The following is a 27738-nucleotide window of genomic DNA, read 5'->3' on the forward strand; positions in this document are numbered from 1 at the left end:
ATAGTAAAAATGATAGTTGCATTTAGGGAGTTTCATACAATGATTATAGCATGGATATGTTACAGTTGTACATTTTTAGTGTGCCTTTCTTGAAAAATTGCAACACAGTGATTAAAACTGTGCAGACTGATAGGATTCACTTAACCCCTCATTGTCTCTTTACTCATGTCTAACATTGAGATTTTTTTTGATTTCAACTTTTATTTTCGATTCAAGGGCCACATATGTAGGTTTATTACTTAGGAATATTGTGTGTTGCTGAGGTTTGGGGTACAAATGATCCTGGCACCCAAATAATGAACATAGTATCCAGTGGGTAGCTTTTCAGCCCTTGAACCCCTCCCTAACTTCTCCCCCTATTAGTTCCCAGTGTCTACTGTTGCCATCTTTATGTACATGTGTACCCAGTAACATGGGGATATTCGTAGTACCTCTCTCATTGGGTTATTGCGGGAATTAAATAAGAAAATACATGAAAAATGAGAAAACGGTGCCTTGTATAGTTAGCAGTCAACATTTTAGTAGATATTATTATCTATTACCTTTTATTATTTATTCATTTATTTATTTATTCATTTTACTTTCAACATCTCCAGCCCAAAAGGAACAGTTTAAAGAGGAATTGAGACTCAGAGGTCAAGCTCTGAGTTCAAGTTTCTATCACTTTAAAAGTAGCAGAATCAACATGAGAATCCAGATAGCTTGCCTCCCACACCAACCACCACCTCACATAGTGTAAGCTGCAGAAAAACCTGACTCAAAAGTTATCTCAGACAGAATCTTTTCATTTATTTCCTTCCCAGACGTTTCATTCTAAAGCAATCTCACAATGCTGATTGTTTTGAAACCTCCCTCCATTGCTCCTGCTTCACCTCCTCCAAGAAAGGGCAGTGCTATTCAAGGACTTTATCACAGGGAGGGAGGCACCAGCAATAACAATTAAAAATGCTTTTGTTAGCATTGCTTCATTGTAGACATGTCTCATCTGAAGTAATTATCTGATATGCTATTTTTTTTTCCTTCGCATTGGGGTTAATTTGTTTCTTAATTAATTTCCCTTCTTTCATGTGTTTATTTGGAAACTACTCTAGTGAAAGATAAGAACTTACCATCAGGACCACTGTTCACAAGGCAATAGATGGTCCATGCTCTGAACCAGGCTTACACTGCAGGTCAGGTGTCTATGATGGAGGTCATGCAATGAAAAGCAAAGAATACAGACATTCAGACATTCCTAAGATAGCAGCGGTGTTTTATGCGATGATTATAGATTAATAGGTAAACTAATCAAAATAGGACTCCTGACACTTCTGATTAAACCTATGATATTTTGCCTTAATGACGCAAAGTTCTCTTTCCAAATTACCGTTAAATATGTGCCTTTTTTGTGGATTGATATGTACAATTTCAGTATTTCAATATGGAAAGAGCAATTGTTAGCAGTTTATAATAATGAAGGTCCATGGATCTCATGTAGTATAAGTACTTCTACTGATCTATGGAAAATGCAGTTGAAAATTCACAGATTACCTTTCTAATTAGCGGACTTTGAGAATTAAGAATAGTGTTCCAAAAACACCTGCAGTTAAACTCCAAACAAACGATACTCCAGGAGGTTTATCAGTGGGACTTTGAACACTAAAACTGTAGTGTGACTATTTTTGACAACACCACCTGGTATATTGTGGAAATCTCTTTGTTATTAGTAACAAAGTTTTGATTCTTGCCAACACTTTGGCTTCACATTCCAATAAAGTGAACTGCAATACAGGGGAGAATTCAATAGAAGCAACACCTTCAAAAATTATATTTTAAACATAGACCACATTTCCTTGCCAAGTGGTCAGAATGGCAAAGCATCTTGACAGATTTGCCATCACTTAATAGGGTTGAATTGTCATGGTGTCTACCCAAGGGACTAGCAGTTTTTTCCCAGGCACAGGGCCTCCAATTTGGGTAGATACCATAAGGTTCACAAATGAGGCCTCATAGAATGCAAACCAGGCAATTAAGCTTTTCCAATATGGAAAACAGATGTCGTTGAACAAATGAACTGAAATTTGTTCTAGATTTCTCATTAAAAAGTAAATTCCATCTAAATAAAAATATACATGTGCATTAAGTCTACATTACCTACATTTACAAAGTAGTTTTAAGAAAGATTATTTATACAAGATTTAAAGGAATGTAACATCACACAATATACCCACGTAACAAATATGAACATGTATCTCCTTGCTCTAAAATTAAATTAAATTAAAAAGTAAAGGAAAGTAACAATAAATGCAGGTTGGTACCATCCAGAAAATTTCAACTGTTACCAGTGGCTATTTAACTGACTCTCAGCTCTTATTTTTACATTAAATAAATTTTTTTGTATTATCTTTTCTAAGATGCTTCTAGGAATTTAAAAGTTCTTCATCTTTCCTAGAGACCTTTCTCCAACAACCATTATTATTTATGACCTGCTTTTTTCCAGGAAGGATTCAAGGTGACCTGTAATGACACAAAGAGGAGAACAAATAAAAACATGAGTACTTGGGTAATTACTACCAATGAAACAAAATGGTTTTAAGTAGGCTCCATTTGTTTTAAAGCTCCTATCTTTATATTTATATTATCAACTTACTCAGCATTATTGAGATGACATCGTTCCTAGTTTTCAAGAACCCATAGCCTAAGTCAGAATGACTAGTTTGTTCATCTGATTGCCCTTCCCTGACTCATTCCTTTCAAGTTGGATATCATCCACTGTGTCTTTTTAAAACATAACTTTGGTCATGTCGTTTCCTTAATAAAAAATTTAATAGCTTTTTATCTCTTAAAGAACAAAGTTCAAAATACTTACAATGCATATAAAATCTTTAGTGGTTTAACTACCATCCCTCTATCCTTCTTTACCTTCTACTAATCCCTGTGAGGCGCTGGGTACCCTGAACATAGGGAACTACCTGATACTATTAAAGCTAATATGTACTTTCTCATCTCTGTCTTTGTGTTCTCTCTTCTATGTAAAAACCTCCTTTCCTCTTCCTCTGCCTGGAAAACTTCCACTTATTCTTCAACATCAAGCCTATATGTTACCTCTACATGGAGGTCTGTGATGACTCATCTGAGTGTTATTAGTTGCTCTTCACCTGTATTTTTGTGTAAGTTTGTATACATACATATCTTAAAATTTTATCCTTGGCTATGTTTCTTTGTCTCCCATCAAATTACGCCTTCCTGGAGGACTGTAGGGGTACATTGCTCATCCAGAAAAAGAAAACTAGATTTTAGAATAGTGCCTTGTATAATCGACATCAGTCAAAGTTTGCTGAATGAGTGACGATGAATTAGCTATTATCACGTTCTCTATTGCTTATTGAGCATTTACTATGTGCCCATCGGTGACTTAAGTGCTTCATATGTTTTCATGTAATCTTTACATAACTTCCTAAACCACAGATTACTATCCTTTCCTTTTGACAGATAAAGAAATTGCAGCTTAAGGAGTTAAAATAACTAGCTGAAGGTCACACAGCTAGTGAAAGGAGGAGTTGAGATTTCAATGCTGGCCTGTCTGATTCCAACCCTGTGCACTGTTTGCTTCTTTTGCTTCAATACCATTTAATTCTTTACTGACAGCTCTATTGAAGTAAAGAGTAATTAATAAGAAAACAATGAATAACACAATTCTGTTTGCTACAATATGGTGAATATAACTTTGCCCTAAATTATTGCCCCAAGACCTCAAAAGTAAACAATAATGATTTAAGGAAATATTAGGCTATAGCCCTCAGCTATCCCCAAGCATACCCAACAGCTTTTGTCCTTTGGTTAACAACTGACAAAGATTGGCATGCTTTTTGTTATTGATAAGGCCATATTTCTTGTATTATTCTTATACAAGTGACTTCAGGGACCACAGAAAAATATAGATTAGTTCAACTTGTGACTCTGTTAAAACTTCAAGAGACATTGTCAAAAATCAATACCTGAGGCACTAAAGAATGTGTTTCTAACAAGTCTTTTGATGTCAAGTCACCCTGGAAGTCAGGTTTTTGCAGGTGTTGCTGGCAAACACGAACACACTTGACACCCAGTATGACATAGACTTTTTGATCCTGTTGTTAGGAACTGGAACACGAACCACTTCACTTCTGTGATTTCTCCTGAAAACTAATGCATGGGGGAAAAGGGCAGCAAAGAGCAGATGCAGACTAATTCAGTGGGCAAAATACCTTCTCGTTTGTCTTCTAAGTATCTGCTAAATCTGGATGGAAAGAAAGTTACTCCCGAGATAGTTCCTTGTTAGTGAGGGAACAAGCTAGGTATCTGAATGTGGAATAGCATTGTGATGGTGACAAATGACATGTCTTATAATACCAGTCTCCTGAAATGATAGGATTCGAGGAATCCTTTGTGGTCTGCATATCATTTCAGCCTACATGATGAGTCATGAAAATGCCAAAATGAGTAACCTTACTATTTAAGAAGTCCTTCAGTTTCAAATGAAGAAAATAAAAGTGGGTGACAATCTTGGTTACAAACCACAGGAGTTGAGTGCAATGATTTCCAGAGAGACTTGGGATGGAAAGCAGAGTGACTTTGAGCCGTTTTTGAAGGTTTCCACTATGATTAGGGAGTCCTTTGTTTGGAATGTCCACGTGAAATCATTGGTACTGAGCCATGCTGTTGAATGGTGATAACCAATATGGATCTTTGACTCAAGTGTTTTGGGGGCCATGGCATGTAGGAGTTGTTGACTTCTTCAGATTATACTGCGTACACTGGTATTTGCTATTCTTCATTATACGATTTCTTAAATCAACATTAATTCCTGGTCTTCGGACGGGCATCAATTGTTTTCATGCATAATATTCCCAGATGTGCTACAGGTAATGTGGTCAAAACAAAACAAAAAAGGTTACTAATCCTTTTAGCAATAACAATATGATTGGCCTCCTTTATGGACAGATAACTCAGATGATGTGAACAGCTCGAATTTCTCAGGCAGTTTTGTCAACTATATACCACCCCCAGTTCCAGTTTAAAATACAAGCCAATCTGGGATTTTGTACAGCTAATAATGCAACTTGAACAAGCTGAATAGGAGGGACACTGAGGTCTCTAAACATCACAACTTCTAGAACTTATTTTTATGTAATAACCTGTGCTGTGAGGTAACAGATGGTTCAAAGTGCAGCAACTCAATGATTCTCTTCCAGGCACATATATAAGCATTTAATTAAAAGAACTAAACAAAACATTCAGTACTGCATGTGTGACAAAGCAATTAAAGGTATAGACTTATTCTTAGAAAACAGCCCCAAAGAGATAGGTGAACAGCAGAGAATAAACATGAAGGTTATTATCAAGTCTCCTGATTACAGGACAGTAGCAATGGTTTATTTTTTAAATGTATATAGTTCAGCTCTGTAAATAGCTTTCTTCTTGGAAGTGGGCATTTGATGCCTCTTTGCCATCTGGAATTTTTGTAGCTAAGTATAGATTCTCATAAAAACTATTTATTATTGTTCCCTTTAATGTATTAGCACAAACTCAGAAGCCAATAACTGTAAAACTTCTGAAAATAATTCTCATGGCACAAAAACCACTTTAGTGGGAAACCTATTTCTACCAGATTCTACATGTCTACAGTCCTTTTGTCTTCTGTTAAAAAAAAATATTTGGCATTGTGTCAGCATGGAAGGCACAAAGCTCTGTTTGAAATTGATACATCGGCCGGGCGCAGTGGCTCAAGCCTGTAATCCCAGCACTTTGGGAGGCCGAGATGGGTGGATCACGAGGTCAGGAGATCGAGACCATCCTGGCTAACACGGTGAAACCCCGTCTCTACTAAAAAAATACAAAAAAAATTAGCCGGGCGAGATGGCCGGCGCCTGTAGTCCTAGCTACTCGGGAGGCTGAGGCGAGAGAATGGCGTAAACCCAGGAGGCGGAGCTTGCAGTGAGCTGAGATCCGGCCACTGCACTCCAGCCTGGGCGACAGAGCGAGACTCCGTCTCAACAAAAAAAAAAAAAAAAAAAAAAAAAAGAAATTGATACATCATGAAATTGATACACCTGAGTAGAAATAGTAAACGAGGAACTGATGTGGGGGCTCACAAGTGACTGATATTTTCCAGTTCACATTCTCTTTTTTCAGAACACAAAAAGAATAGAGTAAACTGCCTGAGATCTTTCTCATAGCTTATATTCTTTTGCTCCCATGATCACAGCATATTTCATGATAAGGAATGCACAACATGTGATAAATCAACATACAGAAATAGAAGAACACTATGTCAATGTAATAAAAAGCCGTATATTAAAAATTCACAGCTAATGTCACATTCAGTGGTAAAAGACTGAAAGTTTATATTCAACATAATATGGGAAGTTCCAACCCCCAGTACCTTAGAATGTGACTTGATTGAAAAATGGTGTCATTGCTTATGTACTTAGGTTAAGATGAGGTCATACTGAAGTAGAGTAGGTTCCTAATTCAATATGACGGGTATTCTTACACAAAAGCAAAATTTGGATACACACACACACACACACACACACACTCATCATTGAAATAAAACATGGCACCTGGGATCCTAAAAAGAAGGCTCCATGGCTTGTTAGAAAAGATCAGGAGAAAATAAAACTTCCAAATAAATTAATATTGAACTAAAAATTCCTGTCAGTGAATGAGTATGGCTTGGATGCCTACAGCAGCATCATTCCACAACTGGCTATTGATTGTGGAAAAAAAATAAAGTTTTAAACATTCACAAAGCAAGAATAAGTGAGCAAGTGGTGTTAGTTGATTCCTGAGGGTCTAAATCAATCCTTGTCTTATGTGTCATCTCATTTTAATTAAAAAAGAATACGATTAGTTAAGGATCCACACTGCACAATAAAATTGTTTCTCAGTCATATTTTAGAGTAGCTTCATATTGCCTGCTGGTGGTCAGCTTCCCCCCATGTGTGCACGTGCACCCATGCACACACACACATAAACCCATCATTATAATTAGAAAACATTACCTGGTAGAGCAGCAAAATATCAGTTCACTCATCAATCCATTTAACAAATATTATGGCCGGGCGCGGTGGCTCAAGCCTGTAATCCCAGCACTTTGGGAGGCCGAGACGGGCGGATCACAAGGTCAGGAGATCGAGACCATCCTGGCTAATACGGTGAAACCCTGTCTCTACTTAAAAAATACAAAAAACTAGCCGGGCGACGAGGCGGGCGCCTGTAGTCCCAGCTACTCGGGAGGCTGAGGCAGGAGAATGGCGTAAACCCGGGAGGCGGAGCTTGCAGTGAGCTGAGATCAGGCCACTGCACTCCAGCCTGGGTGGCAGAGCAAGACTCCGTCTCAAAAAAAAAAAAAAAAAAAAAAAAAAAAAAAACAAATATTATGGAGCACCTCTATTCTGTGAGGCATTGAGAATTCAGAGATTAACAAGAGTTCTCACTCCAGTGGAGAACTTAGTGAATAATCTAGAAATTACCATATATTTTCATTAGTACCATGAGAGAAACACATGAGGGAATGAAAGAAGTTCAGAGAATGGGCACACAAGTCATTCTGAAGTCAGGCATTAAGAACGGTTCCTTAGAGAAGAAGCCCTTGAATGAATTAGCTGAGCAGACAAGTAGTAAAGGTCATTCTAGACAGAAGGAACATCATAGTATGTCAGAGATTTTCCATAAAGTTGAGTTTATTTGGAAGAAAAAAAAATTGGGAAAATGGTGGCAAATATTTAATAATATTTAACAATGGTTTGTTGGACAACTACTGCAAGTAAAGCCCATTCTAAATTACACCAGCTTACAACTACAACAATGGGAAAAAGGCAAAAATACTAATTTTATAACATCGCACCTGCTGGCAAACGTAATTGTATCTGGCCAAGTCCAGCATTTCTTCTTGAGCAAAATTAGTCACATCTGTGACTTGATAGTCTGCAATGAAAACATTGCAACACCTAAGTCCTGGATAAATTCAAACCACCAAGAAAATGGGTACCTCATAGTATTTGAACATTGAAAATCAAATGACAGTACATACTACACATGGAAAGAGCTTCTGCTAAACATCACTTACTTGCATGCAGCCTCTCAGGCCCAATGGGTTCTGCTATAAGGTCATTGTGTTTCTCACATAAATCATAAAGCCAAATCTGACACTGATATTTATAGCTTGAAGCTTTCATTCCCCGCATGGAAATTTCCCAGTAGATTCTTAGACTATCGTTGTTATCTCTGTTGATGGCCAGTCAGAAAACAAATGTTTATGGAGTCACCACAAAGCATAGACTGACAAATGAAAAGCATACTTTTGATAGCAAGGGATGATTGGTCATGGTCCTCAAATAAAGGAGTTTATGGCTTCAGAACAAAAAACAGACAAACGTTATAACCTGAAATATATCATTGCATCATTATAGTGAGAGGAATCCATTACGAGCTTGTATTGCAGAATGGACTGAAGAAATAGGACAAAAGTGAGTATAGTGAGTGGTCCCAGAATACCTACCACTCATGGGTTCCTTAGTAAGATCTCTATGCACGCTTTACCTTCGTTTCTCAAGCTATAAAATGGGATAACGGTAGTATCTATATCGTAAGAATGCCATGAGGATTACATAAGAAAATACGTCTGCAACAATTAGAACAGTAGCTGGCACAAAAATATTAGGACTATTGAAAATACTAGGGATCTTTAAAAGGCTTCCCCAAAAAAGCCTTGCCCAAGAAAGGTAGTCTGAAAACAGTAACTTAGAGAATAGGAAAACTGAAATAGCTCTTCTTTGTTCACTTTTGAGGAATTCTGAATTGGAATCTAAACAGGATAAACCACTTAATAATAAATCTTTGACTTTAGCCACCCTTAGATTTCTGGCACTTGCTGAACTGCAATATTGAATTTTGCATTTTTAATTTCATTTTTTCTAGTTTTTTCTTCTTTTCTTCACCTGTGTAATTTTAACTTACACTCAGCAATTTACATCTCTTCCTATATAATATCACCTTGTTTCCAGAGAGGGAGCCTAGTCCTCTGAGAAAATCAAGAGACTAAGCTCTAATCTTAGCCTTTCTGCCTATTGGTTGTCTAAATTTTTTTTAAATTTAAACAGATTTATTTATTCACTTAATAATCAAGAAATCTATTCCATATTATCCTTATGAAAAATAGCTACATTGCCCAACCCTAAACATAAAACTTGAAAAAAGTAATGTGTTTTACATTTTTGCAAATCTCTCTAATCTGTAAATACTTTGATGCCCTGGCATCAGTATTTTTTAAGCTGTTTTGGTGATTTCAGCATGCATCCAAGTTTAAGCACCAGTGATATAAGTCTGCTGTCTTTCACATTCCTATGGTGTATTAAATGAAAGAGGTATGACATCTGACTTTAAAGAATACATTTGGATTCTCACATTGATTTCTACATTCAATTTCTTTGGATATTTTGCTTTATTTGAAGGACATGAAGAAAAACTTTTACAGATATGTAACTGGAAAATGGAGAAGTATTTTAATAGTCTTTTCAGAGAACTGTGAATAGTCTTCTTTGATACTACACCAAATTTCAACAAGTGTTGGTTCCTTACAGGTTAATTGCTGTGGAATCTAGAAACATATCATTGTGCTTATCATACTGTGTTACATTAAAATCTATTGGTTTATCTTGCACATTGAATGAAACTTTAACCCATGCATGATCTTCTATCATGTATCAATCATTTAGAAAATGTTGATTCATTGTTTTGAATATTAACATATCATTATCTACTATCAAAAAAACACTTTTTAAATATTTCCATTGATCCTTTCAGAATGTTTTTAAGTATAAGGAAGCAGCCAAGCTCACAGTGGCAGATGCAAGTTTTAATTTTCACTTATAAGATGAAATTTTGTTATTGGCAACAAACAAAGGAAAATTGTCAGTTGTTTTCCCTAAAGGGAGAATCTTACTTTGTTCATTTTTGAGGAAATATCTGCCAAATACCCAAGTTTAAACAACCATAATTTTACTGGCCGTCACACTTCCAAGTAAAAAATACTGTTCCACAAAAAAAAAAAAAGAGAGAGAGAGAGAGAAAAAAAGTCTATGCTGATTTAGCTCACAACGCAAACAATTGCATAACTGCTTTTCCCCAAGACAAGAATTGTACTTCAATGTGCAGCAGAGTACTTTACACATACTTCTTATGTCATCACCCAGAATATGTAGATGATACACACTCAAGGTTCAAAGTTTAATAAAATTAATATCTCTTACTGCTTCACTGAGGGAATTTTTCAACAAAACTGATTTTTTTACTGTGTGTGGCAGTGAAAAATACAATGTTCCTGCAAAAATTGGTGTTGCAGCCTTGCTTCATGCTAAGGCACCAGCGCTTTTATCCACCATTGATTTTGTGCTATCGGTACAAATGTCAACACAGTCAAAAAGAAATCTAGTGCTTCCATGGTATTACGAAATTTTTTATTTTCATATTATTATTAAAATAAATTACGGACTCCCTGAAAGGACTTTCTTGAAGTCTGTAGAACACACTTTGAGAACTATTGATCTAAGTCATTGGTTCTCAAACTTGGCTGCATATTAGAGTCACCTGAGAAGATGTTTTAAATATTGAAGCTCAGGCCACATCTTTGACTAATGAAATCAAAATCTCTGGATATAGGGCCCTGGCATCAATATTTTTTAAGCTGTTTTGGTGATTTCAGCATGCATCCGAGTTTAAGCACCAGTGATATAAGTCTGCTGTCCTTCGCGTTCCTATGGTGTATTAAATGAAAGAGGTATGACAGCTCTGAGACCCCAGGAAGCAACAGCAGGTTCAGTTCAGAATACTGTAGGTATAAGGTAGCATCTATGCAGAATCCCAAAGGATAATTTTCATGCCTGGATTCCCAGTCTTTGGCCCATTTATCATCACTGTTGCTAAATACAGTAGCATGTGTTATAGAAGAATGCATAAAGCACTGGCCAAGGATTCAAGCCGAGTACTCTACAGCTAACTCTAATATTTATTAGCTTTGTGGTTTGGCCAAAATACTTAGCTTCTTTGCTTCCTTACCCTGAAAATGGTGATGATAATAACAACATCTGTTCTCAGTGGGTGGTTAGGAGGATTAAATGAGCAAATATATCTTAGATAGAAACTCTTAGAACAGTTCTTGGCACACTGGAAGCACTAAACGTTAGCCATTAATACTATCCACTGAAATGTAACTTTCAGTGATACATCAAAAGTGCCTATCAGACAATAAACACTTCTCGAATAAACGAATGTAGAAACATCACAATTAGAGCAAAGGAATTATGTCATGAAGTCTGGCTTTATCACTTACTGTGTTCGCTTGATAAGTTATGTAAACTTTCTGAGTTTCAGCCTTATCCATACTTCATCCTGTGAGCTTCTGTTTCCTCACATATAAAACAGAAGGTTTAGATCATCTTCACGGTTTCTTTCATCTCTACAATGTAATGATCTTATTGCTTATTTATACTTTTTTCAATGGCATTCATACAAATTTAATTTTATTTGGCCACTATGAATATAAGAAATATAAGACTTTATATAAGACTTATATAAAGACTTGGAACAAATATAAGACTTTCTTCCAAGCTGCTGTCTTTGAGTATGTTTAACTGTATTATCCAACTCCTATCACTTTCTCTTTTCCACAAGAGTCCAAGTAATGTCACCAATAACTTATTGAAGTCATGGTCCTCCAGGCTGCAACTCTTCCTTATATAATGTTGTAAAGATGGCCCCCTCATAAAATTCACCCTTATTAAACCCATGCTGATTCCTAGTACTTTCCTCATTCAGTTCTAAGTGTTTCCATGCTCTCTGTTAGCAAACTTTGTTCTAGAAGATTACCAAAGCACATCATGCTTATCTATTCATATCTCTTCATGATTTATATATCCCAAATTTGTCCTTCCTCCTCCCCTTTCACCCTCTGGGAGTCCTCCCATTATGTGTTTTTCAAGGATTATTGATAGTGATTTCAAAACGTAATCTACAATTTCTTCCAGAATTCATTACTGTGGACAAACTCCATCCATCTGATTATGGGTTTGTTTTTTGTTTGTTTTTTTTTTTTTTTTGTATTCTCTCCTACTTTTGAGTGTGGTAACCTTTTCATATTATCTGTGCTACCATTTCCATGTTAGAAATCATTCCCAATGGAGAGAATGAGAAAGCAAGAGGGATAGAGCAGCATCTTTCTTTTATTCATATAGAACCAACTTTCCCATCTGATGATTCTATATCTTCCTGCCACATCTTCTCCTGAAACATAATTTCAAATCAAAGCAATAGCAATGACAAAAATCACATTGATGTATTTTCACATTCTGTGCTTTAGTGTCCCTTATTTTTACAGGCTGATGTCAATCTTTTATGTTGTATATGGGGACGCCCCCAACCTACATACAGACAGCACCCTTTCTGTGTTGCTAGTTCTAACACCAAAATCCCCAAAAATGTAGCCTAGCACCCAGGGGATTCTTTAGAGTTTTCACCTTCTCTTTCTTATTGATACTATTCTGTAGTGTATGAATTATTTTTTAAGTCCTCCTGTATTCCATTTTAGAGTCTTAATTTATGTGAAGCATATCTCTTTTAAAGTATTTTTTTCCAAAGCATATATAACTACATCCTGTTTTTCCTTCCTCCACTCTATCTAATAATAACATAATTGGGTAACTTTCTTCCAAAATTTTACATTACTTCTCCATTCTAAAACATTTTTTCTTTTATCATTCAAAATGATGTCCAATGTAGGAGTTCCTTTATTTCTTTATGCTTTCTCAGAGAAACCATATGGCCAGTAAAGTGAGTCAAGAATATACCAGAACCAAGCTTTAGACAAATGAGACAGGAACCCAGTTAACAACTACCTGAATATTCCCCAACCCTAGTTTTAAATTTGTGTTAAAAAGAAAGTTCCTGCTAACAGCAACTAGAAGCAACTAGGTAGTCTATGGTGTATACCATAATATTGCTTCTGTTCCTCTTATTCTTTCTACCTGGATGCCTTTCTGTGTTTGAAGGTTCAGGTTTATAGTCACACAGTAGAAGGTAGAGAGGAAGCTGTCAGGGAATAGCCATAGTACTTGAAGTCAAAACACCTGGTTTTACACCTTTATTTCACCCACACATTCTAACCATATGACTATGAACAAGTTTCTTCACCTAGCAGAACTGTTTTTGCATATCTAAATTAGAGATAATATCCACCATAAAAAGTTATTGTGACTATCAAAAGAACAAAATATGTTTGTGTGTGTGTGTGTGTGTGTGTGTACATACCCAGTACATTGGTACCTGGCTTTACAACAGAATAAACACTTTTTTTAAATGAATAAATCAAAGTAACATTCTTCAGTACAGATAAGGCTGGGGTGGATGAGAAAGAGAAAGGAGAGAGACTTATTACCTACTGCCTCTCATGGTATTTACTTTTAAGCATTTTAACCCTTATAATCTAAATAAACTAATTTTAAAAGGAGCAGCTCATTGTGATAAAATTACTTCAACACTTCACTCCATCATTCATTTGTATTACATGTGTTTCTAATGTAACTCTGAATATCAGAAGTTTGACTATATTATCACCCCATGCTATTCAATATAGGTGATACAATTGAGATAATACTTATTGTGTTCCAATCTCATGTTTCAACTCACTAAATGTGCCTCCTTTTTCTTTTTTTTTTTTTTTTTTAATTTGAGACGGAGTCTCACTCTGTCGCCCAGGCTGGAGTGCAATGGCCGGATCTCAGCTCACTGCAAGCTCCGCCTCCCGGTTTACGCCATTCTCCTGCCTCAGCCGCCCCAGCAGCTGGGACTACAGGTGCCCGCCATCTCGCCCGGCTAGTTTTTTGTATTTTTTTTTTTTTTTTTTTTTAGTAGAGACGGGGTTTCACCGTGTTAGCCAGGATGGTCTCGATCTCCTGACCTCGTAATCTGCCCATCTTGGCCTCCCAAAGTGCTGGGATTACAGGCTTGAGCCACCGCGCCCGGCCTGTGCCTCCTTTTTCTAGAGTCGGTTGTGGTATCCTCATTAAACACACACACACACAGAGGATCATAAAATTATTCTTAAAATGCTGGCAATAGTTGTTTTATTCTAGCCCACAGCCATCCCCAAAGCTACAGCTCGTCGTGTCCCTTTCCAACGCAGAGAATCTTTTCCACATTGCTGTTATTCTATGGCTAGTTCGTTCTCTTGCAAAGCCTGCCTTGATTGTAAATTATTCTCATACATCCTGGAGAGTTAGACATGAAGCCTATCATTGAAAAACAAGAACTTTTTTTTTATTTTTTAGCAGCTTCTCATTACTCCTACCCCTATGGGAGAGGAAATTTCAGCAGTTTAGGATCGTTTCACTGTGATTCTTCACTGCCAGAAAATAATGTCCAGATATTTTTTAGGTCCTTTCATTCTGTCTCCCTGAGGGGTTCAGGTCCTGATTAATATAACTTGAAGATGAGAAAATTATTGTATCAAGAAGAGATGGCCTCTCCAGTGCTAGCCAGAAACCTCTTAACAAAGTCAAGCTATGCACAGACAGGGCTCCTATTACCAAGCCTTCCATAGTGGTACATAAATCCAGTGGAAGCCAGGCACTCATTCTAGAAGTAATGACAGTACCTGTTTGGTGACACCTGCCACTTCAATCAGGTTGAGTGAAGCAATATCCCTATGCCTAAATAAGTCACTATAGGCCATTTTGTCCAGAGTCTCCTAGTCCTGAGAAGAGAAGAAATAAATAATATATTAGCCTTTACCCCTTCATCCACCCATTCACCTCTATTCCCCCGGATTCAAGAATACTAAATGCAAACAAGATTTGGAGTTTTAATTTTGCATTATATTATGTGTTAAGCCCTGGATTCTAGCTGTTTTATTTGTGGTTGAGAGGTAGCAGGATTGGAAAAGATACAGAAATATTTTTGATAGCTCTGGGCTATATCTAGTGTTGATTTTAATAGCAGGCCAGATATTCAAGAACATGCTGTGTAGCTGTGTATGAACTTGGCTGTTGGTTTCTCTTGCCAGATGAAATTATGATTAATCAGGGCTCAGATGTCAGTTGTTTTATGTTGCTTGTGCTCTTTGCTAACAGCTGCCTATTTCAAGCTGTACTTCCTACATGTCAAATATAAATGTGAAACCACAATCTCCAAAAGGAAAAATTTCAAAGTACTAATATTCATGCCAATGTAGATAAAGCATACTGTAATATTCAATGTCGTTTCTGATTAAAATCTACTTAGTATGTTATATAATTTAATTTAAGTCAGTATAGAGAAAGAACTCTTCTACATGAGGTAGCCAGGAGAAATTCTTTTTAAAACCTTATTATTCAGTATGCATATAATCTGTTTAGATATTTGTAAATATATATCTCTGCAAATACTCTATGCATAAAATGCTCCTCAATAAACAAATGTCACTTTCCTTTTTATTCCACAATAAATAAAAACAATAAATATATTGATAGGTCAATTACAAAAAATTTAAATATTTTATTCAGATTCAGGTTTAAATACTTGGAAGTAGGTGATCTGTTCTTGACAAGATCCTCAATGCCTTTTTATTTGATTTGTTTACTCAAAAATGACATAAGAATAGAATTCTATATGATTTCTTTTCACATAGTCCAAGCAGAAAAATATTTTAAAAAGAAAAAGAAAGTAAAGAAAATATTGGTCAAGATTTTCAGGAGTTTAGAAAAGTGTATGCCTAAAATGTTGGGTGGTGGACTAAATATAATTGATTTTTTTTTTTTTTTTTTTTTTTTTTTTTTGCTTAACCTAGATAATAAATGTCTAATCTGGACTGCCCATGTGGCATGCAGTTTCCAAATTAAACTCTTTCAGAGACTGCCGTTTTTAGCAAAAGAGGGGGAAGTGAGAATTAGACAACACCCTTGCTCTTTCTGTACAAGTGCAGTCAAAAACCGAGTTTGGCCAATTCACTGTAGTTCATTGCTTGAACTATAGCAGGACCCCAGAAATTTAAAGCAACCTGAGAGCCCCTGAACAGGTTTATCCTAGTCTAGAGTCTAACACAGAGTATAGAAGAGGGTGTGGTGCCCTTCTCATTTCTCTCCTCTGTCCTTTCCTGAAGCACACACTACCCGTGTGAGACCTGCTTCCCAGTGTCCGAAATACAGAATCCAAGGAAGCATCTGGTATTCACCTTGAGAACTATCAGAAAAAATGTAGCCATCTAGAGTAGAGGGCGAAAGGGAGTCAGTAAAAGGTGGGGATGCTATTATTCATTTTCATGTAGTCACTTACCTCTGGGTTTCTAACAAAGGTCCTTCTTCTCCCTCCCCCAGGTGGCAAACCTGCTGCGGCTCTTCCAGATCCCTCAGATCAGCTATGCATCCACCAGCGCCAAACTCAGTGACAAGTCGCGCTATGATTATTTTGCCAGGACCGTGCCCCCCGACTTCTACCAGGCCAAAGCCATGGCCGAGATCCTTCGCTTCTTCAACTGGACCTACGTTTCCACAGTGGCCTCTGAGGGTGACTACGGGGAGACAGGGATCGAGGCCTTCGAGCAGGAAGCCCGCCTGCGCAACATCTGCATCGCTACAGCGGAGAAGGTGGGCCGCTCCAACATCCGCAAGTCCTACGACAGCGTTATCCGAGAACTGCTGCAGAAGCCCAACGCCCGCGTCGTGGTCCTCTTCATGCGCAGCGACGACTCGCGGGAGCTCATTGCCGCCGCCAGCCGCGCCAACGCCTCCTTCACCTGGGTGGCCAGCGACGGCTGGGGCGCGCAGGAGAGCATCATCAAGGGCAGCGAGCATGTGGCCTACGGCGCCATCACCCTGGAGCTGGCCTCGCAGCCTGTCCGCCAGTTCGACCGCTACTTCCAGAGCCTCAACCCCTACAACAACCACCGCAATCCCTGGTTCCGGGACTTCTGGGAGCAAAAGTTCCAGTGCAGCCTCCAGAACAAGCGCAACCACAGGCGCGTCTGCGACAAGCACCTGGCCATCGACAGCAGCAACTACGAGCAAGAATCCAAGATCATGTTTGTGGTGAACGCGGTGTATGCCATGGCCCACGCTTTGCACAAAATGCAGCGCACCCTCTGTCCCAACACTACCAAGCTTTGTGATGCTATGAAGATCCTGGATGGGAAGAAGTTATACAAGGATTACCTGCTGAAAATCAACTTCACGGGTAAGCCAACAGCCTTTAAACATCTTCTCAGGTGCAAACAGGTGAAATCAAATAGGAATCAAATGCCTCTGTGCCCAACTCAGAAATAATTGTTTCAGAGCCAATAAAAGGGTTCAAACTGTTAACCAAATATTCCAGGATGCGATAGGATGGTTCTCTAATATTCTTACTCATTTCTGAATGAACGTCTTGGCTGGTAAACGACATGGCAATGAAAGGGGCCTCAGGTGAGTCTGACAGCCCACTGTGGTAGCTCCCTAGATTAGGACCAGGCTAGATTTGAGTTCTTTGTTGTTGTTGGCTACAGGATTATGGCATGTGTGATATGGGCATTTAATCTTCTTTAGCAGAATTGGCAACTCTCTAGGGAACATGAACTTCCAAGCCTTCCTTGTGAGTGATTTGAGCAAAAGAATCTCATAACTTTCACAGTGGGTGAGAGAGAGAGAGAAATAGTCACTGTTCTCCCAGAGCCTAACTGAGGGCAAAACAGAAAAGATACCCAGACTACAGTGATTTCTAGGCATTCAGTTTCTTTTTCTGCTATACCAAAACATTTATATATTATTAATAGTTGGGGATTTTCTCAAAATATGAAATGAAACTCTTTTTCTGGGAGCTTGAGTATAAGCAGGTTGAAGACTAATGGAAGTTATTCTGATACAATAGTGAACATCATACAAAGGTGTATTCAAAGTGACTTTTGCTGCCTCTTTATTTATTTCTAAATACAGTCTAAATATTTCTCTAACTAGTATTGCATTGAGTGCATTACTACATAAAAAGCACAAAATCCTTAGGTCTACATTCTCTACTAGGGTATATGGGATATCCGCTTATTAAAGCACTTGTTCTGGGAACTGTAGCTTAATCCCAAATCATAAAATAGTAAGTAACAATTGGGGGCACAAAGATTTTGATACCAAAAACATTACAGCGATAAAATGCTTTCATCAGCCTAAATTACTAATACCTCTCATGCCACTCAGGCATCGCTCCAGTCTGCACAATGTCTAGTCTGCTTCCATGGAATTATCATCCAAGACGTGAAAGTCTGTAGGCTCAAATCATACTACCATTGCGGCAAATGGCAGTTCTCACATCTCCCTTATAAGTGGTCACTCAGAAGTCAAGTGGTCTATGAAATCACAAGTAGTAATGAAAAAAGACCTCATGACCATTGGCTTCTATTCCATAATTCTTACCTGCAAGGCAGCCTTGAAAATAAGCACAAAAAAATTACCAGCCTGCATATTGCATAACTTCTTTACTTTCCCCATAGAGGGCCAAAAGTAGTCAAAATCAATTATGTCAGTAATTCCTCCAATTCATCTGATGGATACCACTTCTTATCATTAGAATGACTGCTAAAAGTGGTAAAGATTAAACTTTTTCTGTGTCCTGTATTCCCATAAGTGTATTTCATATAGAAATAACAAATAAATAAGTAAATAAATAAATACAGTAATAAATCAGCATTCATCTTCAAATCCCAGGTCAGTTCCTATTGACATCTCTAAAAAGTGAGAATGGACCTTGAAGTCAGTAAAAAAAGAATATCTTTACTCTAAAAATAAATGAACTCTCAGGTATTCATAAAAGCCATCTGCAATGCACTTAATACTTAAAGATGAATAAGAATTCAGCACATACTCCCCATCAGACTACCCTTCAGGGTATTATTTATCTTTACTCACCACATATATTAATTAACTTTGTTATTCTAGTTCATTTCTTACTTTTTAGTATGCAAATATACAAATATATTCACTCATCAGCAGCTAAAATAAAAGGAACTCTTAGAATTCAGAGAGCCTTTGCAAGGTGTTTTATGTAACCAAAACATGTTCCTTCATTCCAGTGACTTCTTGGGTCTTAAAAGGCAAAGAAAAGTAAAGAAATAAGGGCATTATTTGGATAAACAAAACAAAAGTATCTTCTTTTTGTCTATCTTGTTCAATTACTCGTTTCAAGTCTACCATTCAGTTTGGCTGTGCAAACCTGACCACAAAGTGCTATTTTAGCCTTCTCAATTTGTCAGACATTACCAGTCATTCTCCATCTCTGAAGAGAGTAGGAGGGTGAAAAACAGATTTAAACTACATAAAAGAGAGGGAATTTAGACCAGCCACAAGGTAAATATTCTTAGCAGTGAGAATTGGACAAGAAAATACATTACTAAGGGAGGATACCACAATGCTAAGTTAGCTAACTGGTACATTTAAAAAATAAGTCAAAGAACTGACTATAATAATAGAATGCAGATTTCAGTTTACAGTAACCTGTATATGACTAAATATATGTATATTTTTAACTTAGAACTAGGTAAAAGATTATAAGTATGTATGCATTATTACTGCTTTAAGCTTGAGATGCACTATGGAATATTTTTTCTTAGCTATTGAAAAGCAGATTTGTTTTACTTTTTTTCTGAAACAGTATCGTTGTTTTTCTAACTCGACTATTGTGGCAATAAACTAGGCACAATACTACACACTTAGCAGACACTAAATCTGTTAATCTGTTCAATTAGGCTGAAAAAGTCTTCTTCTGGCCATTTGCATGTACTCTATATATTTACTCCAAGATTCTTCTGACAAGGGACACTTTTAGCCAATTCCCCAATAGCTCTCATCATTATAGCATTAAAAAACTAGGCCTACTGAGAATTTTAAAATAGATTAAAATACTCTCTGGTACTCAAATGTGTTCCCACTAGCTAGTTCCAGCATTGGTCAACATGGATCTTATTTGAAGCTAACCCAATTTAAATATTTCTTTTGAAAAACAGATTTTTAGAGCTATGCCTTGCTAAAAATTCTTCTAAATAGTAATCTCTCCTGGCATAGGAGCTAACCACTGCCCAGGTCTCTAGGATCATTTCCTGCTGTATGCTCCACATTCACTCTTCCTTCCATTAACACTGCTTGCAGTGACCCAAACATGCCATGCGTCTATTTTTGCCTGCATACTTCCTGTTTAATGCTATTTCTTTATCTAGAAGACTCTCTCTCCAACCCCACCTGCCTTGTCTGGCATCTTCAGTTATTCCTGTGTCTCTTCGAGATTCAATTTAATTGATAGTTCCTTTAGGAATCATTCCTATACTTCCCAAACTGAGATAAATGCCCCTTCTTATTCCCATATCCATCTGGGATTTTGCCTTCCTTCATACTTTATACTGAATCCACCAAAATCTCTTGTTGGCTCTACCTTCAAAATAGATCCAGAATCTGATGACTTATCATCATCTCAACTGCTACCACCCTGGTCCACACCACCATCTCCAGCCTATATTTCTGTGATAGCCTCCTAATTGATTTATTCTTGCCTACCTCCAACCTAGCCTCCACAATCTATTATCTGCATGATAGCCAGGATGCCCTATTAAAATCTAAGTCAAAGTCCTTCCTCTACCCAAAAACACTTGAGTTCTCTCGTTTCCCTCATAGTGAAAGTCAACATCCTTACAATGTCCTGCACGCCCCACCCTGCTCTGCCCCTACCTATCCTGACTGCTCTCCTTTCCTAACCTTTTACTCTCCTTCTTTCTCACGTCACTCCAGCCACCCTTGTTTCCAACATTAGGGCTTTTCCATTGCCAGTTCTCTCTGCCTATATTGCCCCTACCCCAGATATTTCTGTGGTTAATCCATTTCCTACTTCTTTCAAGTCTTCATTTAAATGTTATCTTCTCAGTGGGACCTACTCTGGCCATTTTTAACAGCGCAATGCATTACCCTCAACGCCCACGACAGATGCCCCTATTTCCCTTGTAACCTGCTCTACTTTTTGGTTTTTTACCCCATGACGTTTTCCCCTTCCGTCATACTACATCATCTATTACTTTCGTATTTATTCTTTATTGTTTGATCCTCACACTAGAATATAAGCTCCACAAAAACAGAAATCATTATCAATTTTGTTCACGAATGCATCCCAAGCATAATAGGCATTCAGTAAATATTTGTTGATTTTGAATAGCACTTAACACCCAAACTTGTGTTTTCTTCTCTATCTTTATTACTAGATTGTGGGCTCTTTCAAGGCATAGTACATATATTTCATCTCTGATCTCAAATACTCAGCATGGTTTCTGGCATAGAGCAGACACTGTGTAAATGTTTACTAAAGGAGTGAGAAATTATAAAAAGCAATCAATCAATTGATTTATAATATGATTGCTTTGGAAACATTTTAACATATAAATTTTATTAACAAATGAATGTCAAGAAAGAAAAGTGTTATGACTTCTAGAGTGACTTGCTTTTACCTAAGTACTCTCCTTTCGTTATATTCTATCATTTCATTTGAGATAAATGTGACCAAATATCGTTAAAGCTGGAAGAGACCCATAACTGTTTTACAGATGAATCCCAGGAATTGAAAGTGATTTGCCCAAGGTCATTCAGCTGGTTAGCAACAGGGGCCAGGACTGTTAGCTGGTTAGTAACAGGGTCCAGGTGAAATTCATGTCACCTGACCCAGTGCTGTTTTTGTATGCGCACAAGGACTGTGGGAAATTGATGTATCTGATCCCAAACATCTACCACAGTTTCTGATCCATTCTAAATATTAATGAAATGCTATTGACAGAATGAAAGATAACCAATAGGTTTATAATATGTTTCCTTTTCTTATTTCTTTTTAAGATACGTTTAATGCTCCTGGTCTACTTTTTCAGTTGACGCAAAGGTGGTTCATCAAACAGCCAAACTTTGAACGCTAAGCCTTGGATTCCAAACCTTACTATATTTAAAAATAAATAAAGTTTCACATCATGTTTAATTGTTCAGTAAAATTATTTCCATGTGTAAGAGTGATGTCATCCAGAATCCTTAAGTAAATATTTAAATGAGAATTATGTTTGGTGTTATGTGAATTTTCAAACTTACTTTGAGTAAAATGTCATGAGTTTATGATGTAAAAGAAAGCTTAAACTATGCAATACAGTTAAGGAAAAGGAAGTGGAGAGGTCTGTGAAACATCTAAAGAAATGGGATATCACTTGATTGTGTTCACAGTACAGTACATTCTCTCTCACTTTTTATTCTGAGACCAGTTCCAGAAAGTCGAATAGAATCAAATCATAGAGTTACAAAAGGCCTTCCTCAAAGATGAGCTTGCCCCTACTTCTCACTTGACAGAGGTGAAAATTCAGGATGTCAGCATTATTATCTTCACTTACTGAAGCACACAAAAGTGAACTCAACTGTCAGGGTGATGTGGTAACCGAAGTACACTCAGTTTGAAGGAAAAAAAAAAGAGCTTCCATTTGCTAAACATAACTGCCAGAAGTGCCCCAAGACACATCTAATGTCACGTAGGCATTATCTCAGGAATAACATTTATGCCATTCCTCTCTGCAGTTCTCAGGGTTAGGCTAAACTGTTTGAGAATGGAGATACTTAGAACTTAACACAAAAGAAAATTCATCCAAGTTCACATAACGAATAGGTTTCAGAGTAAACCACCAAGGTCCTGATTTAGTCATTCATTTCAAGGATACGTTTAGATGTCATGCTAGGACCTGAGGACCCAACAGTGAATAAGACAGATGCATTTCCTGCTTCATAGAGCTTACACCAGCATTTAACTACCAAAAACAATTCTAAGGTATAAAAGCATGATTATTATGGCCTACAACATTAGGTTGTTGCCCTAGGATTTTTATTCTGCTTTGGTTTGGATTGGGAAATTATAATGTATCTTATGCCCAGAAAAGATCTAGAATCCCTGAAGAAATCTTACTCCCAGGGCTTCACTTATATGTGAAGAGGACAATTCCCTGTTACTGATGGACTGGTGACCATAACAGGACTGAATAGTCTGCACAGCTAAGCTAAGACAGTTTTCTTTTATATTTGTTTGCTTGGTTGGCTTAGTTAGTTGGTTGGTTGCCTTTTTTTTTTTTTTTTTTTTTTTTTTTTTTGGTACCAGTGAAGAGACAGACTACTGAGATTAGAGACCTAGAGCCTGGTGGAGACAGTCCAGCCGCCTTCTTATGTTTACAATTCTCTACACCTGGAAGAGGAGAAGAGGCAGAAAATGGGTAGTCCAGCCTTGCCACCCTACTCACCTCTGTGTCTGATTCATCCAATAGGAACAAGGATCACTCCTGGTTGGGACTATAATCACAGAGCACAGGCCAGGAAGGGCAGATTTTCTGGGACACTGCACTCCAAGGAATAACGTTTTAGCTGGCCCCAACCCAGCAAGTCTCTCCTCTTGAAAAGTACAGGGCCATCCAAGGCACAGTGAGGAAGCCAAAATGGTAATGGCCACATCTTTAGATGAATGGGCTTTGAAGTCCCTGAAAGAGCAAACTGCTCTTGATCTTGCTTCCTCCCCTGGAACATTTGTAGTTCCCACAAAAGCACAGAAACTTGTTCCAGCTCTGCTGATCAAAAGCATTTCCCAAATGTAAAGATAAATATCCTGTACTTCTTTATTCCCCTTTCTCTCTGGTCAGCTTCCTGGGGTCACAAGAATAAGATTTAAACCCCCAAAGGGCACCACTAATATGGTCACTTATTTGTTTATGCACCATGCATCTGTGCTTTGGTGTCTTAGAGGCTTGAGAAATGATTCCCATTTTAAGGTCATGCAGTGGAGAACAGGAGCCTCTAGGAAACCTAATTTTCCACTTAGGCCTGTGCTTTCTGCTGCTGCTGCTGCTTGTTATTTTTACTATTATCATTATAGTTGCTATTATTATTGTCTTTATTATTTAATAATCCTTAATTTACTATGAATCATTTAAGCATCCTGTGTGTGAGGCAGAAAAAAGTAATCATCCCCAATGAAGTATGAAAGAAATGGATCATACCAACCGGCTAGTCAGAAAAAAGTATAGTAAATATACTATTTCCTTGTTGTTTTCAGACTTTTTTGGACACTGTGGTATATTTACAGGAATATCATTTGCAAAGGTATCTGGAGATTGGAAAAAAAAATTCTAAGTATTTTTTTAATGTAACTAAAATCCTGTTTAGAAATCAGTTTACCTTATCTATGTTCCTCTCAAGATAGCTTGTATTATCCCAACAACAACATAATCTTCTAAAGGTTTCTAATCTCTGGAAACTTTGTCATAGCAGAGTTGAAAACATATGTTTTTTCCACTTCTGTATACCTTTATGGTTATTACTCATCCTGAGCAGGACACTGAGAAGCCAACATACAGAAAGGAAGTATTTTCAGTGTGTCAGAAAAGCTATCAGATTGCTGTACTCACCAGGATAGCAATCACATACTGAAATAGAGGAATGTTCTCTAAAGAAATTTAAAAGATTATACAATTATCTAATGGAACATGAGAGTATGGGAAGTCTATCCTAAAGTTGAGTTTAGTAAGCCTTCACAGAAACTTAGTAAAATTTTCATAATGCCTGAACAATGAGCATACATCCTAAAGATTAAGGATGCTGATGTTATACTCTGAGGAACAGGCATTGAGAAGGATGGCGAAAGAATTTGAAAACTAGTCACCATTTTCACCTGCCTCTTACCATAAACACTTAGCAGGGGTCCACAATACTCCTTATCACATCATGTGACATCAGCAAGCAAGGTTAGCTAGTCAGTCTTTATGTTTCTTCCCTGAACCCCTAGCACTGTTCCTGGGGCTACTGTACCTACACTCCAAACTATGATAATCAAAGGATTGCTTCCACTGTCTAAAGTATTTTAGAATTTGTTAACGTGGCAAACTCCTCCAAAGTTATAGTAATAACATTCCAGAATATTCAAAGATTCCATTCTCTTTTTTCTTTTTAAAAAAATAAACAATTTTACCAGCACAGAGTTGACCATAACTTCAATTTACAAATTAAGATCTCAACTACCAACTACAAAATCATATTCATACACACAAAGCTGCTGGACCAAGTATGATTAGATATTCTAAGACTTCCACTAATATTAACCTACTACTTGTCCAATTCATTCTTCCTAGCACACAAGAAGTAAAGTAACAGAAGTTTCTCAAATGTATCTTTTTTTAAAAATTAAGGCAGTTTAATGTATTACTTTAATCAGCCACTTTGGAAAAGATGATTGTTTCTCTTTTAGTTTTAGAGTGGGGTTGACACATACAGAACTGAAGTATAGGAGGATAGTTTAAGAGCCATTGGTCTAGGTTATTTATTATTTTATGTTCCAGGATACATGTGCAGAACGTACAGGTTTCTTGCATAGGTAAACGTGTGTCATGGTGGGTTGCCCCACCTATCAATGCATCACCTAGGTATTAAGCCCCACATGCATTAGCTATTGATCCTGTTGTTCTCCCTCCCCCCACATCCCTGACAGGCCCCAGTGTGTGTTATTCTTCTCCCTGTGTCCATGTGTTCTCATTGTTCAGCTCCCACTTATAACTGAGAACATGTGGTGTTTGGTTTCCTGTTCCTGTGTTTGTCTGCTGAGGATGATGGCTTCCAGCTCCAACATATCCCTGCAAAGGACATGATCTCATTCCATTTTTTGGCTGCATAGTATTCCATGGTGTATATGTACCACATTTCCTTTATCCAGTCTATCATTGATGGGCATTTGGATTGGTTCCATGTCTTTGCTAAAGTGAATAGTGCTGCAATGGACAGAATGATTTACATTCCTTTGGATATATACCCAGTAATGAGATTGCTGGGTCAAATGGTATTTCTGGTTCAAGGTCTTTGAGGAATTGCCACACTGTCTTCCACAATGGTTGATCCAATTTACATTCCCACCAACAGTGTAAAAGCATTCCTATTTCTCCAAAGCCTTGCCACCATCTGTTGTTTCTTGACTTTTAAATAATGCTTATTAATAAGTTTAAGTTCCTTGTAGATTCTGTCAGAATGAATAGACTGCAAAATTTTTCTCCCATTCCATTTGGTTGTTCACTTTGAGAATAGTCTCTTTTGCTGTGCAGAATCTCTTTAGTTTAATTAGATCTCATTTGTCAATTTTTGCTTTTGTGGCAATTGCTTTTGATGTTTTAATCATGAAATCTTTGCTCATGCCTATGTCCTGAATTGCATTGCCTAGTTTTCCTTATAGGGTTCTTATAGTTTTGGGGTTTACATCAAAGTATTTAATCCATCTTGAGTTAATTTTTGTATAAGGTACAAGGAAGGGATCCTATTTTAATTTTATGCATATGACTAGCCAGTTTTCCCAGCACCATTTATTAAATAGGGACTCCTTTCCCCATTGCATGTTGTCAGGTTCATTAAAGATCAGATGATTGTTGATGTGTGGTCTTATTTCTGAGATCTCTATCCTGTTCCATTGGTCTATATGTCTGTTTTTGTACTAGTACTACACTGTTTGGGTTACTGTAGCCTTGTAGTATAGTTTGAAGTCAGGTAACATGATGCTGCCATCTTTGTTTTTTGTTTTTTTTTTGTTTGTTTGTTTTTGTTTTTTTGCTTAGGACTGTCTTGGCTATATGGGCTCTTTTTTGGTTCCATATGAATTTTAAAGTAGTTTTTTCTAATTCTGTGAAGAATGTCAATGGTAATTTAATGGGAAAAGCACTGAATCTATAAATTACTTTGGGCAGTGTGGTCATTTTCATGATACTGATTCTTCCTATCCATAAGCATGGAATGTTTTTTCATTTGTTTGTGCTCTCTTTTATTTCCTTGAGTAGTAGTTTGTAGTTCTCTGATATGGTTTGGCTGTGTCCTCACCAAATCTCATCTTAAATTATAGCTCTATAATTTTCATGTGTCATGAGAGGGACTCAATGGGAAGCAATTGAATCATGGGGGCAGGTCTTTTCCATGCTGTTGTCATGATAGTGAATAAGTCTCACGAGATCTGAAGGTTTTATAAAAGAGCCAGTCCCCTGTGAATGTTCTCTTGCCTGCTGCCATGTAAGATATGCCTTTGCTCCTCCTTTGCCTTCTGTGTTGATTGTGAGATTTCCTTAGCCATGTGGAATTGTGTCATTTTTCTTTATAATTATCCGGTCTCAGGTGTGTCATTATTAGCAGAGTGAAAATGAACTAATACAATAAGTTGGTACCAGTAGAGAGGGGTGTTGCTCTAAAGATACTTGAAAATGTGGCAGCGACTTTGGAACTGGGTAACAGGCAGAGGTTGGAACAGTTTGGAGGGCTCAGAAGAAGACAGGAAAATGTGGGAAAGTTTGGAACTTCCTAGAAACTTGTTGAACAGTTTGACCAAAATGCTGATAATGATATGGACAATGAACTCCAAGTTGAATTGGTCTCAGGTGGAGATGAGGAACTTGTTGGGAACTGTAGCAAAGGCGACTCTTGTTATGTTTTAGCAAAGAGACTGGTAGCATTTTGTCCCTGCCCTAGAGATTTGTGGAGCTTTGAACTTGAGAGAGATGATTTAGGGTATCTAGCAGAAGAAATTTCTAAGCAGCAAAACATTCAAAATGTGACTTGGGTGCTGTTAAAGGCATTCAGTTTTATGTACTCACAAAGATATGTATTGGAATTGGAACTTATGTTTAAAAGAGGAGAGTATAAAAATTTGGAAAATTTGCAGCCTGAC

At 37.4% G+C, this 27738-nt stretch overlaps 1 protein-coding gene across 2 annotated transcripts in view; it reads left to right on the forward strand.

Annotated features, from left to right (window-relative positions):
* Positions 1–27738, forward strand: part of GRM3 (glutamate metabotropic receptor 3) — a 102587-nt gene that overhangs the window by 7616 nt on the left and 67233 nt on the right. For both annotated transcript variants that reach the window (XM_033192889.1, XM_033192888.1), the window contains exon 2: positions 16365–17220. In XM_033192889.1, coding sequence (XP_033048780.1) covers positions 16365–17220 — 856 coding nt within the window. The remainder of the gene's footprint in view (positions 1–16364; positions 17221–27738) is intronic.

This window comes from Trachypithecus francoisi, unplaced genomic scaffold (assembly GCF_009764315.1).
Source record: "Trachypithecus francoisi isolate TF-2019V2 unplaced genomic scaffold, Tfra_2.0 Lachesis_group4, whole genome shotgun sequence".
NCBI lineage: Eukaryota > Metazoa > Chordata > Mammalia > Primates > Cercopithecidae > Trachypithecus > Trachypithecus francoisi.